This window comes from Pecten maximus, unplaced genomic scaffold (assembly GCF_902652985.1).
Source record: "Pecten maximus unplaced genomic scaffold, xPecMax1.1, whole genome shotgun sequence".
NCBI classification, from domain to species: domain Eukaryota; kingdom Metazoa; phylum Mollusca; class Bivalvia; order Pectinida; family Pectinidae; genus Pecten; species Pecten maximus.
Window position 1 is genome coordinate 70,484 of NW_022982843.1, and position 14,945 is coordinate 85,428.

General features: G+C 39.3%; 1 protein-coding gene across 1 annotated transcript; it reads right to left on the reverse strand.

Annotated features, from left to right (window-relative positions):
* Positions 1-12,651: 12,651 nt before the first annotated feature.
* LOC117321033 lies at positions 12,652-13,754 on the reverse strand. Its single transcript, XM_033875512.1, has 2 exons — positions 13,706-13,754; positions 12,652-13,460 (listed from the first exon to the last, which is right to left on the reverse strand). Exons 1-2 carry the CDS (start codon positions 13,752-13,754, stop codon positions 12,652-12,654), a joined length of 858 nt encoding a protein of 285 aa, XP_033731403.1.
* Between the last annotated feature and the right edge of the window lie 1,191 nt (positions 13,755-14,945).

Below are 14,945 nucleotides of genomic sequence, written 5' to 3' on the forward strand. Positions count from 1 at the left end.
GTGCCAGTCTTCAAGTTTTTTTGTCAATTTCATAGAAGGACTATCAACACACATACAAATGTATAATTATTGTAGGCTTTTATAAATCATTAAAAAATATGCACAATTAACAAAATTTTATGCGTATGTCAAAATATAGACAGTTGCCCTCAAGCATTGAATATTTTGATATCAATTTTCGATATGAATTATATTATACTGAAAGACATTTCAGAATAATTATAAACACCCAGGCAACCATCCCAGACCAGAGCTGTTTACTGGTCAATGAGACAAGTGGATAATTTCTTGCATAATAATAACATTTACTGATAGATTTCATAACATTTACTATACTATTCTAGTATGTTCATCCAATATTTAGTCATTTGCTTAATTTGCAGGGGAGAGGACTTTCGAAAAGCATTTAGCAAACTTGGTGAACTTACATGTGTGTACCCAGAGATCCCCCACTTGACACTCAAAGCAACAGCAACTCCTCTGGCTATACAGACATTGTCAAAAATATTACTATTTCAGAAAGTAACTACAGTGACAGAGAACTCTGACAGACCTAATATTTACTTAGAGATAAAAGAGTAGAGAGGCCAGAAGATTTCAGAAATGTATAAATATTATTCTTTTTATTATTTCATCAAGTAGATATCAGAAAAACAAACATTTTGATACCTCATTTGTAAAAATTGGACAATTAGTTCAAAAATCATGCCTGAATGAAATTACAAAAACATGGGTATCCATTTATCGAGAATCCGATTTGGGAGAAAATGAACAAAAGTTGATTTTAAAATAGTGATATTTTTTTAATTATGATTTAGATTTTGCTTATATTTGGTTTAGATATACTTAATATATTTCTCAATATGAAAAAAAAAGTAAAAAAAAATAGGATTGTGAAGTTCGTTTTGCGAGATTTTCATTACCAAATATGGTGATTTGTACCGTTTGTGTTTGTAAACCATGGCACCACACAGGGGCTTGGCACGATTTTCCAAATGATGGTCCATATATATATGTATTATAGTGTCAAGGGAACTAACAACATAGAGGGGGAAAACGAACGTATTTTTTAAAAAATTATTTTTTTCATTCTACGGGCCAAAGATCTAAGTGACACATATATTACCTTTAAGAGAAATGTTTGATCTTTCCGATGAGCGTTCGATGAACAAAATTGGCCAAGTAATGTCCAAGTTATGACCTGGCGAATTCGGAAATAGATGCAGAAATGGCTAGGTCAAAATCTCCCTGTCCGGTTGAGTAGTCGTCTCGTCTCTAATGGGTACCTCATTAACTACTCCGAAATCGAAAAATCGACGCTTGCTGCGGTATACAGTAACCATAACTATGTCAGTACATGTTGTCGTTTGGTGATGTTATCTGTCGTGCGATGTAGCAATTCCATATTAACTTCACCGAGCTTACAGTCTTCCAAAAGAACCGCCATGTTTTACTTTGCGCCGTCGTTGGTACGATCGCGCTGATTGGTTGAATATTTATTCGGAACGCTTCTGGGCTGTACCGACCATCGTAACACAAATGTAATATATTTATATATATATGTAAAAGATTTGGGTTTTGAACACTTACTTGTTGTATATAGTACCATATTTACATCCTGTAAATCAGAGTGCGTGTTGTTGTGATCATCGGTCCATATTGTTTATACGGGGTATTCCCGTTGGGGAATCCCTTCCGGTTGTATTGTCGACGTTTCTGATTGGCTAATGTTCAGGGTATGTGTTTATTTATAATCACCTTACCTGTACATTACTCTACGCTCAGGTATCGGTCTATCTATAGTCTTGGGACAAACTGCACGTGTATTTCGAGGCATACAATTAAATTTAGCTATATAGCTGGGAATTTTAGTATTATACGACAGTCTGGCAGAGGCTTACATGTAGCTGGCCAGCTCGTCTTTCTCCTTCACAGAGTCAGGTATGCAGTAGATTTCGGACTTAAACCTCTAAATTATCCCGGGTTGGGTGGTATTTTTCTCTCAATAATAGGCATGATATAGTCAGTAATTCCGTTGTTATTTCGGGTGGTCTTTTCCCGTTGTAGGCATGTTATAGTCGTTGTATTTTTGGGTACATTTATCCCCAGGGAGGGACAGGGGTGGATATTTTTCATACGAGATATGGACCGGACGCACAGTTAGGTTACGTGAGCATTGTGTATATATTCAGTTATCATGTTTTATCACTTCTAATCTTCATATAATAAAATGTTGAACTTTATAAACTGTGTTGTCATTCCATTGATCTGTAGCCAGCTGTAAATTTCGAGACAGAACCACAGAGTTGACGAGCTTGAAAATCACTATACGAGGATACACTGGTCTCAGGAGTCGGAACTAATACAGTAGTGCCGTAACTCCTCAGAACTTTTACACTGGTGCCGTGAACCAGCTCTGTGTAATCTGTTGTTGATATTTTGTTCGCCTCAAGCGTAAATATTGTAATGGCTACAGGTCAGTGTGGACGGGATGTAACAGAGTAGTAATCGAACATGAGCAGCCTCCTAACGTTAGTCGTAATGGTAGGGTTTCTGCACGTGGTACAGTGGGAGGTCCTGTTAAATCCACTCACAATGTCAGCTTTGCCCCTGAGGTATTTATTACCTGTTCGGCGCACAAAATCTCAAATTCGAGAGGGTGTAGGTTGTGAAAATCAAGTTAATCAGTACACTACGAGAGACGCTAGAAATTTTTCTAACCAGCACGTGGGTGCAAGGCCAAGGTCACACGTAACATACTCAGCTGTTGAGGGGCCGTCTCAAAGCAATGTATACTCAGCTGTTGACGGGCCATCTCAAAACCATTCCTACTCAGCTATTGACGGGCCATCTCAAAACCATTCGTATTCAATTGTTGGGGGGGCCATCTCAAAACCAATCTTACCCAGCTACTGGGGGGCCATTTCAAAACCAGTCTCGCTCACACACAGTAGATATTGAGTTGGGTAGGGAGCATGAAGGGCATTTTAGGACTAGTACCCCTTACCCTTCTGGTACCCAAGAGCATTCTTCATGCTGTGGGCCATCATTTCCAAGTCTGAATTTGTCAAACATAGTGGGTACAGATCCAAAAAGACCAACCATGAACTCAGGATATAGGAAAAAACACACCAGGTACATCAGTCCAGGAGGTCAGAGGATACCCCGGCGTGGAGTCACCCCAAAGGATACCCGGCGTGGAGTCACCCCAAAGGCACAGGAACTCCGGATGGAGGCACAGTCCGTAAGGGAGCAGGTAGCCCCGGAGAGCACCGCTGCACTCCTGGGCCGGGAGAACACCGTGTCGCGGGACCAGGAGGTCACCCCTGATGGAGTTATACGGGACAGTGCGCGGTGGTACAGCAAGGTGGACGCGGGATCGCGCTACATCCCCGTGGATGAGGATTTCTCTAGTTTTCCAGACGATGTTGAGTGAACAGTTATTTTTCATTTACTTTTTTTTGTGTGATAAATATATCATATACATGTATGTGACATTTGGATAGGTTTTCTTGGGGGGGTGGACGAAAATTTCTACATGTATTGTATATACTCATTGTTATATATCATCATATGGTTTTTCTTGTTTATTTTTGTGTAATTTTTTTATTATTATTTTTGTGTATGATGTGTAGCTGTAAGACAGGAAGTGCTGTCCACTGTTTTCAGTGGAGGTTTATGTATATTTCTGGTATGGAATGGAGGTATATCGGAATTGATTTTTATTTTCATGTGTTGTTACTTTAGCGTAAGCAGCCTAATACTGAAGTATTTGGGACTGATCACAGTTCACCTGCTGTGTATAACATCACATGTAAGGTAGATTTCAGGGTCTTATATAGAAGACAAGGTCCGAGGGATTATTCCATTATCAGAAAGTATGCATGCAGGTCTTTGGATCTGGGATATTTTAAAGCATTTATGTCTTATGGGCTATATATCTGGTTATGAATGTTGTCATGGTACAGCTGTATGTTATATGTGGGTTGATGAATTGGTATTTAGTTATGTTTTTGTACAAGATTGTTAAAATGTCATTTTTTTATACTTAAACATTTTTTTGCTGTTGTCTTGGTACAACTGCGGTCATAATTGTCAACTTTGAATTGTTTTTTATGGAAAAGGCCTTGTTTTTTTCCCAAAACCATGGACGCATGGTTTATCATGTTTTTTGGGCAACGCTGTTATGATGGTTGATATAGTGTTACAAAACCATTGGATTGTTGATTATACCAAATGAGGGCATTTGTCTTTTTTTAAGGGAGGGCGAATGTAAAAGATTTGGGTTTTGAACACTTACTTGTTGTATATAGTACCATATTTACATCCTGTAAATCAGAGTGCGTGTTGTTGTGATCATCGGTCCATATTGTTTATACAGGGTATTCCCGTTGGGGAATCCCTTCCGGTTGTATTGTCGACGTTTCTGATTGGCTAATGTTCAGGGTATGTGTTTATTTATAATCACCTTACCTGTACATTACTCTACGCTCAGGTATCGGTCTATCTATAGTCTTGGGACAAACTGCACGTGTATTTCGAGGCATACAATTAAATTTAGCTATATAGCTGGGAATTTTAGTATTATACGACAGTCTGGCAGAGGCTTACATGTAGCTGGCCAGCTCGTCTTTCTCCTTCACAGAGTCAGGTATGCAGTAGATTTCGGACTTAAACCTCTAAATTATCCCGGGTTGGGTGGTATTTTTCTCTCAATAATAGGCATGATATAGTCAGTAATTCCGTTGTTATTTCGGGTGGTCTTTTCCCGTTGTAGGCATGTTATAGTCGTTGTATTTTTGGGTACATTTATCCCCAGGGAGGGACAGGGGTGGATATTTTTCATACGAGATATGGACCGGACGCACAGTTAGGTTACGTGAGCATTGTGTATATATTCAGTTATCATGTTTTATCACTTCTAATCTTCATATAATAAAATGTTGAACTTTATAAACTGTGTTGTCATTCCATTGATCTGTAGCCAGCTGTAAATTTCCAGACAGAACCACAGAGTTGACGAGCTTGAAAATCACTATACGAGGATACACTGGTCTCAGGAGTCGGAACTAATACAGTAGTGCCGTAACTCCTCAGAACTTTTACATATATATTTAAACCAACATTTTGAAAATTATGCCAAGTCACTGTGCAATGATCTCAGAAACACCTGCTTAGAATTTAAAATTTATAAAATTATAAAATTTTAGGGGTTATGTCTTGGTTATAGGTCAAAGTTCACCCTATACATCTATGTTATACATGTATATAGTGTTGTCTGTCGTATGTCCTTTAAACATTACTTTTGATCCTAAATAAGATCATCTCCAGGTCTTTATAACTACATGTGTGGTGCTTATATGGGTGTATTTATATGATTGTAAGGAAATGTTAACACAAAATTAATGTAAAGAATGATAAGAAAACTGCTCACATCAATGAATTATTCTCTTGTGCATGTGTGTGTATATGTGTATGTATGTAATGTGTACCATTCCCATGTTTGTAACTACATGTGTGGTGCTTATATGGGTGTATTTATATGATTGTAAGGAAATGTTAACACAAAATTAATGTAAAGAATGATAAGAAAACTGCTCACATCAATGAATTATTCTCTTATCTGAGTGGAAAAAAAAACAAAAAAAAACTGAATACACTTTTAAATATGACTGACTTGTGATTTATCCTGCAGTATATTTTGATGTAAGCATTTCTTGTTCTTTGAACTTATACTTTTGTATGTTTACAGGCATGTGGCACTAGAAGAGCACCAGTACACAATAGAGGACATGGAGGAAATAGACAGATTGTGTTCTGTAGATGTCACACCTCCAGAACTTTGGGGAGACGATCTCATTGATGAGGAGCTGTTGGATATCGAGTTAGATGACATTAGCACCCATCATGATGAGCCTGAAGTGGAGGAACCAAACCTGATTCCAACGGATTTTGTCCTAGGTTCTATCCTTAGTGAAATGTATCAGGAAGAGTTACTTACTCCAGTACAGGCCGAGATCAACAAAGCAGTCATTTTACTTAAGGAACAGTTTGTTAAAAATGTGCAGAGATTCTGTAACAGAGAATTCAGTGTGTTGGGAGAAGCAATTACTGATCTTGGCTGTAACGAGCCCAACCCAGGTCCAGTTAAAGCCAGTAAGCTTGCATCCTTTTACACCAAATGTCAAAAGCATCAGACATCTGCCCAAACTAAGGCCAACATTATGGTAATGTTTCATGACTTTCCTCAACCTGTAGAACCAAAAGTGATGAGCATGATTGCCTACAAACTTCACGTCCATGTAAGGACTTACCTACTCAAAGATAGGGAGAAACAGTATGTCACACCTGGAAAGGACACCAATCAAAGACTTGTTACAGAGAGCAGCAGAGGAAAAGTAAGATATGTTGGTGGGTACTGTGTTGCTAAACTCAGACATAAATACATCAAATCCAAGATGTCAACAATGTACAAAGTTTGACCACTGGACCAGCTTCAACATGAAGAAGCTACCAGCATGGTGAAAATATTGGATCGTTTCAGAGTCAATGAAAGTTCTCTGCAAAGAACAACTGCACATGTGGAAACACTTCTTGAAACTTCGAAAAGACAGAACATCACCAGGGGACTTGTTTCTATACCAGACTCTGTCTATAATTTCTTTATCAGAGTATGTGAACAGTGTCTGAAGCTTCTGATTGAGAAAAATTTGAACTTATATGGTGATGAACTATTTCAACATTGCTCATCTGCACTTTTCAATTCAAATGAAACATTTGATGATTTTGTGAACATTGTCGCAATGATCAACATACAGGATTTGTCAAATGATACTTCAGTATCAGGTCTCTTAAATGAAATGTTGGACATTATTTCTGTTGTTGAAAAGGTGTACAAGGAGATGATCAGCAAGTTTCTGCTTGTGCTGCTGAACCAGTTCAGAAAAGACTTTCTACAGTCACTATGTGTGGAGAAGAAAATGGCCCACAGGAAACAGATTCAGTTGAAATCATCAAAAGCCAAAACACAAATGCCAAAAGTGGATTATCAGTTTATTTTATCTGATAAGTCTGAGAAGAAATCAGTTTCCCATCACTTCCTGAAAGGTTTGGTCTCAGAAAATCCAGATCATCTCAGTTGTATGAAAAGGAGCGAGCTCTTAATTCTTGCAAAGGCATATCATGCAGGTACAAACATCTTAAAAATCTAAAAATTAAATAATTACTTTTTTATTATCAGTTTAAGAATTTCACAATTTTAAAATGCTTCACATGTATGTTCAACCAAATCATTTATTAATATTATAGCAGTTCTTGTCTTTCTTATCTATTATATTAGTTCTTTTTGTGTTTGGAATAACAATGTATTTTCTTGGCGTTCCTCTTTTTATATAAAAAAAAAAATAACAAAACATGTGAAACTAAAATTAACCTTAAAAAACCGATACAGTAGTATTTTTGTCACCAGCTTATCTCTGTTATTTTTCAGATACACTCTCCAAAGATGTAAAAAAGGATATTGTGCTTAAAATAAATGCCAAAATTCTAGCAGCAGCTGATACTGATCATGCCTTAGGATCATTAGAAGATATGTCAACAACTCCAAGTGCAGGACCATCAGGAACTAAAGTTACTGCAGAGGTTCCAGTTACATGTCCCAGCATGGAAACAGTATCTCAAGAACCATCTTCAAGAACGAGCACCATAGATACCTCAACAAACATGTTTTTGGAGGCAAAATTTGTGAATGTTCAATAAAGAAAGAAGGCATATATTGCCATGGATGTCAGTGTTGGTTCCATAGAAAATGTGCTGGTTTGAGTAACCATTTGAAGTGGGAAAAAGTCAACAGGAAGAATACAAAGTTTTTCTGCTTTGAATGTGAATAACTGTGTAGTAGGAACGACCTCTCAGTCGTTACAGACTTTTACCCAGGTTCTAGTCTGGGGTTCCATGTGTTACAGTAATAATGAACATCAATATTAAGTTTCAACAGTTTTATTTGAACATGAAGAACATTAAACATATACAGCCAGGCCCTTACCAGGCCGTCGCTTTGGATAACACGGACAGATATATAAACGGGTTCAGCTGCCTGGCTCGGCCCGTAGGACGACACAATGTACGAGACAAGAACGAAACATTGACTAAGACATTGACATAGCCACCCACCTGCAAACACGTGCACACTACCGCTAACAGGGACGCCGAGACGGACTCAGCAATAGCTAACTGCCCGTCTACCGAAAACACGTGCGCTACCTTATTATAGTAAATACGGTAGCCAATCTCTGATGCCCTACTGGTCGACCAATCAACGAGCCGCTCTCATACATGACAAATTATAAACAACATGGACGACACGAGTGACAGACGACAAGTCCCAGCGACGGCAATACACACATATTATAAACACAGAGCTCGAACAAGGTAATATTAATAATAATAATCATCCATAAACAGATACATCCCTTCCATTCATGATTACATTCAGTCATTCACACACAGACTCGATCATCGGTAGCTCGTACAACTTACACAACATTCCATAGGCCTATGCACACACATATACACATGTAAAATACCCAACTTCCACACACTTCCTCTCCTTTTTAGAAAAATTGTAAATTTTTCTACAATTCAGTCAATTAAAGACATAACTAAGCATCCAATATTTGAATACAACCACATGATATTTACAAAACACAATCAAGATAAACCCAGATTGTAATCTCAGTAGTACATGCACATGTAAATGTACATGTAATTGTAAGCATTAAACAATTATTTTATTTGAATATAACAAAATAACAAGTGTAAACTCCAACATTAAGAATAAATGGTTGTATCAAAAATAATTTTAAATTTAACAAAACTGGCAACAATCACATTCTAAATAAATTGGTATAAGGCCCTGTAACACAACTAGAGTCAATGTCACATTCACAAACACAATTATCAAATTACGAACTAGCTACATATTGGCAACACAGTCTTCATTGATGTAAGCTAGTAGCTCCTCCAATGGCGGTAACTGCACAAGATCCACGCGCTTGTCACTGTCCTCACAGGACATTGGCCTTTTCACTGGTATTCCTACTCCTCCTGGGGAAATATATTTTGAATTTATTACTCGATTTCCGGTACTGATTAACCTTGCTGCTGTAGCCACATCTATGTGATGGATATGTCGGGCATGCCGCACCACCTGGTTCCGGCGCACATGGTAAAAGGAGCAATATGGGCACTTTACCCGTTCCACAGTCCTGGCATGGACCTCTGCCCAACGTCGTAGCAGACCTGCATAGACCTTAAACGTCCTCTTTCCACACTCCGGGACCGGACAGGGCATCCCACCTTCCGCCCATTTAGGTTTGGTGTCCTGTTGGATGGTTTCCACCTCACCTTCCGGAACAAGGAGGTCAAGTATGTCCATAATTCTGTGAACTAAAATAATAAATATTCTGGGGATCAGGCTTAATGCCTTCTAAATCCTCCTATATACCTCCTTCATTTGTGACTTTTGTAATTTTTTTAATATTACAACAGGTATCAACCTTTTTGCTAAAGTAATAATATGGTGATTTATATAAAATTTACATTTATTATCAGGCTAATATGCCTTCTCACCAAGTATCCCTTAACTTTATAATGTGCCCAACTCTTATTGGACAGTACATACACTGTATATATGTATATAAACAGGAAAATAGGATCATTTATAACTTTCCTTCTTTTATTTCTATTCCAGCTTTCCAGATATTTTACAGAACAGGTACACGACAAACGAAAGACAAGACAAGACAAAACAATAGACGTATCTGTTAGCTACAACTACAAGGTGGGGCTGTACGGAACCTTGGGGCGGATCCTCCTACCAAATCGGCTACATCGAGGTTCAACTGGAGGGGTATGAGGGGGAGATGCTTCCATTCTGCCAAGGTCACAGTCTCTGTCAAGGTCATGGCCATCGTCACGGTCGTCATAAGTGTCAACGTCATGGCTGGAGGGGGAGGGTTCAGAGATATCAGACATAATATCATCTTCGTTATTTCCTTCTTCCCTCCACGCCATAGGTATGGTCCCCCCCTTCATAAGGTTTCAGATGATCCACGTGTACAGTGGTAGAACGGGCACTAGGCTTTAACTGGATTACATATGTCAGGGATGATTTTACTTTCACTACCTTGTATGGCCCAGTCCATCCCTTCCCCAATTTACAGGACAGGGCAGGTGGGTACCATCTCCAAACATAGTCACCCACTTGATACTGACGTGGTTTCAACCCCTGGTCATAATTATTCTTTTGTCTCTCAGCAGATACCTTTAAGTGCCTAGCAACAAAGTCAAACGTAGTACACATGCTGTGCCGAAGCCAGTTTACATACATGTTGGGGCAAACAGGGTGTTGTTCAGGGGAGGGAACTCCCATTACAATGTCTAGAGGAGAAGTTGTCTCCCTTCCCAACATTACCAAGTTTGGGCTACACCCTGTGCTTCTCTGAGCTGTAGCTCTATAAGCCATAAGAACGTATGGGAGATGATCGTCCCAATCATCATACTCATTGTTTACAAATGTACTCAACATCTGAATGAGGGTTCTATTGAATCTCTCTACTAGGCCATTTTGTGCTGGTCTAAAGGCACAAGAGCTTTTCTTTTCAACACCTAACTTTTGACATAAATGTGTGAACAGATTTCCCTCAAACTCAGCACCTCTATCTGTCAATATTTGAAAAGGAACTCCAAATCTGCTGATAAACTCAGAACACAGCTTGTCAGCTACTGTTATGGCTGTATGATTGGGTAGGGCATATGCTTCAACCCACTTGGAAAAATAATCGCACACTACCATAATACAACAATTGCCATTAGCTGTTACAGGTATACCACTAAGTATATCGATAGAGATTCTGTCAAGAGGACGGGAGACTTGATCTGTTGTTGGGTATAAAGGGGCCTTGCCCGTGCCGGGTCCAGGTTTACGGCGTGCGCAAATATTGCATTTTCTGCACCACCTGGCTACATCGTCAGACAAACCAGGCCAATAATACCTTCTTTTTATCTGGGATGATGTTTTATCTCTTCCCAAATGACCTGCAGTTTGACTATCGTGAAGCTGATACAGAATTTGATCCCTTAAGCTGACAGGGGCATGTACTCTATACATCTGGCCCAATGTCCTGTACATACAACAGTCCATTCTCTAATAAGGAAATCCTATCCCACATCTGGCAATACACCCGTACCTCATAAGCGAACCCACTCATTTCATCTCTTTTTGGTTTAGTGGTTCTATCAGCTTTAAGCTGCTTGAACTTTGCTATATGGGGGTCACTGTTTTGTTCAGCTTTAAGCTTTTCTGTACCCCATGAGTCTAACCAGTTAGTAAATATTTGTTCTCCTTCCTCATCAGACATGCTGGTGTCATCTACTAAGGAAGAGACAACATTAACATTAGTAGTTTTACAATCAGGACATGCCTGTCTACCACAGTGCTTCTTGGGTATCCTGGATAACCCATCAGCATTTCCATGCTGTCGTCCTGGCCTGTGCTGAATTTCAAAATCAAACATATCAACTATGCTTATCCACCTAGCTAGTAAACCTTCAGGCTCTTTGAAATTTTTCAACCATATGAGGGCAGCGTGGTCAGTACGTATGACAAAATGCATGCCACCGATATAGTGTCTGAAATGTTTTAGAAAGGTTACCACAGAAAGTAATTCCCTACGGGTCGTACAGTAATTTTGTTGTGCCCTACTGAATGTTTTGCTAGCATATGCAATGACCTTTTCCTCATCATCCTGAATCTGGCTAAGAACACATCCCATTCCAAAATTACTGACATCACAATCTAATATGAATGACCCGACACTTTTTGGGTATGACAGAATAGGACTTGAAACTAAAAGATTTTTCAGTTTTTCAAATGAATTTTGACACTTTTCATCCCACTTAAACACTTTCCCCTTCCTGGTTGACTGGGTTAAGGGCGCTGCTATATCTGAAAAGTTTGGGATAAACTTCCTATAGTAACCCGCTAAGCCTAGGAAACTTCTAAGTTCTGTAGATGACTCAGGTTGTGGCCAGCCTTTGACCGCTTTTACCTTCTCAGGATCACAGCTGATTCCAGCTTCCGAAACTACATGCCCCAAGTATGAGACCTGGGTCTGGAATAGGGTACACTTTTTAGGCTTAAGTTTTAGATTTGCAGAACGGAAACACTCAAAAACACACTTCAAGTTTGACATAGCTGACTCAAATGAGTTCCCAAAACAAATCACATCGTCAAGGTAACAGAGACATTTAGACCACTGTAATCCACCCAACACCAACTGCATAAGGCGAGAAAAAGTAGCGGGGGCATTACAAAGGCCAAATGGCATCACATTGAACTCATACAGGCCTTTATGAGTGGCAAAAGCTGTTTTAACCCTACTATTTTGATCCATACTACACTGCCAGTATCCACTTGCTAAGTCGAGCGTAGAAAACCATTTCATGCCCGAGAGTGTTTCTATGGCTTCGTCTATTTTCGGGAGAGGATATGCATCCTTTTTAGTAACTGAGTTTAGTTTCCTATAGTCTATGCAAAAACGCACTGACCCATCTTTCTTGATACATAAAACTACAGGGGCGGATCATGGACTAGAGCTTGCGTTGAATTACACCTTTTTCTAACATACTATCTAACTCTTTTTCAACAACTAATTTCTGACCTGGTGATATCCTACGAGGGGGTATCTTAATAGGAAGAGCTCCCTGGGTATCTATAGTATGTTCCACCAATTTAGTATTCCCCAAAGTACCATCAGGGCCAGCAAAGAGGTCTTGATATTCCTGTAACAGGTCCTTAACCTCTGACTTTTGAGCTGGGGTTAATTTATTAGACGTCCTATCTAAAACATCTTGAAGATAGGGTGGTAGCTGGGTGCTATCTACATGGTTTTCCTCACTAATCTCATGTACCTGCCCTACAGAATGTAAACTGCCCACAAAAGTATTACTCTGAATCTTAATGTCCTTTGCTGTAAGGTTGAGAACTGACAGAGTTACCTCCCTTCCCTTCTGAGGGGCTATCAACGTTTTGGCCAGTAGCAGACCTTGGTTAGACACCAACTTTGTAGGCTCAATAATACCTAGCTTACTATCTATCTCACCATCTACATAACCAGCAAAATAGCACTCAGAGTTCTTAGGAATAGAAACTGTTTCTGACACCCTAATGTGAGCACACTGACTGACAGGTTGTGGGTTTAATTTAACTTTGTGGCCTCCTAACTGCAGAGTATTATCACCAAAACTCAAAGTCCCATCATGCCTCGATAGGAAATCTATCCCTAAAATACCCTGAAGACCTTGGAGCGTTGCCACCACAGTTTCCTGTGTGAAACTATGACTCCCTAACTTAAACACAAAATCTGCCTTCCCAAAAACTATGAGGCTACTGCCAGAAGCTGTTGTCAGCTTTATATTACAGCTTCTCAACTCAGGCTTTTGCCTTCCCTGTAACTTATTATACAAATCGACATCCAATATAGTTACAGAAGATCCAGAGTCCACTAATAAGCTAAGATTAGAACCACCTATCCCAACACTTGCAAATAAGCTGGGTTGGACAGTGTTTAACACGACGATGGGCCCTTCAGATTTAGGAGCTGATTCTCTGGCCCCGAGACCAGCTCTGTCTTGTTTCCCTGACCTGATTTTGAGTCGTTCTTTGCTGGACAATCATAGGATAAGTGTCCCATTTCCCCACAAACAAAACATTTTCTCTAGGAAAGAGGCAATCACTCAAAGTTTTTGTTGCTAACGTTTTTCTTTCTTGAATTTAACTTTCGGTTTAATTTTTGAAACTGTTCCAAAATGAATGTACCCAGATCAGACTCAGATGTAGCATCTACTGTACTGGGTTCTTTTTGTACTGCCTGAACAAAAACAGGTGCTTCGGGATTTAAATCCCTTGGTTTTCTAACTGGAATTTGCTCCACTTGCCTGGCCTTGAAAGACTCAAATTCTATGGCAGCACTTACTGCCTGATCAAGTGTAGCAGGGTGGGAGAATTGAACATGACTACCCAACTCACAGTCATTTAGCCCATATATGAATTGATCTACCAGATCCCCTTCCAATAAATCTGTTTGTTTATTTGGGTATGCCTTGCGAGCTGCTAATCTGATAACTTCACCAAAACTTACTAAACTTTCTCCTTCTTTCCTTTTTCTGTTTCTAAACTCAGACTTGTAAGCTGCCTCCCTCCCTGGAGGATCAAACCTTTTACAAAGAATAGATTTCACAGAATCAAAATTTGTCATATCCCTAGGCTGTAGTTCTGACAAAATTCTTTGAGCAGCACCTCGCAGACACATTGTAATCTGCTGTGTTTTTTCTAAATCTGACCAACAATTCCATGCAGAAATTTGCTCAAAATGAATCAAGAAATCACGAAAACTTGTAGAACCATCATACGTCTGGGGCTCTTTCTCTTTCCTTCTTACTGAAAATGACTGGGCATTTGTAACTGGAATATTTGAGGGTTGACTTACAGGGAGAACCCTATCTGTTAAGGTTGAAAATGTTACCTCAGGACCAGTGCTACTAATTGGGTTTTTAAAACATGTACTTGAATAAATAGGTGAGTAACTGGTAGTAGACATTGTCAAGGAAAATGTAGGACAGGTAGGAGTCTGAGGATAAGAAAATACCTGACTAGAACCATGATAATCCCTATTTGTACTGCTAACATTGCTGGAAATTGGTGTAGAATACATTTCAGGCTTTAAGCCTTCCGCAAACGAAACTTGTTTGATCATACTAGGCGTTAATAGCGGTACTGAACCCACGTGTGTAGTATTTACATCAACACTATGCCTATTCGGGGCCTCAAATGACCTTTGACCTTCGCAGGTCGGAATAGTAATACCCGCCCGTGACAACATGGC

Excerpts from the sequence above, each read along its gene's own strand:
- LOC117321033 (XM_033875512.1), bottom strand. The coding sequence starts at position 13,754 with ATGGGACACTTATCCTATGATTGTCCAGCAAAGAACGACTCAAAATCA. Across the intron at positions 13,461-13,705 it reads AAAGAACGACTCAAAATCAG|CTTCTGGCAGTAGCCTCATA; the intron begins GTCAGGGAAACA and ends AGCTGACAACAG.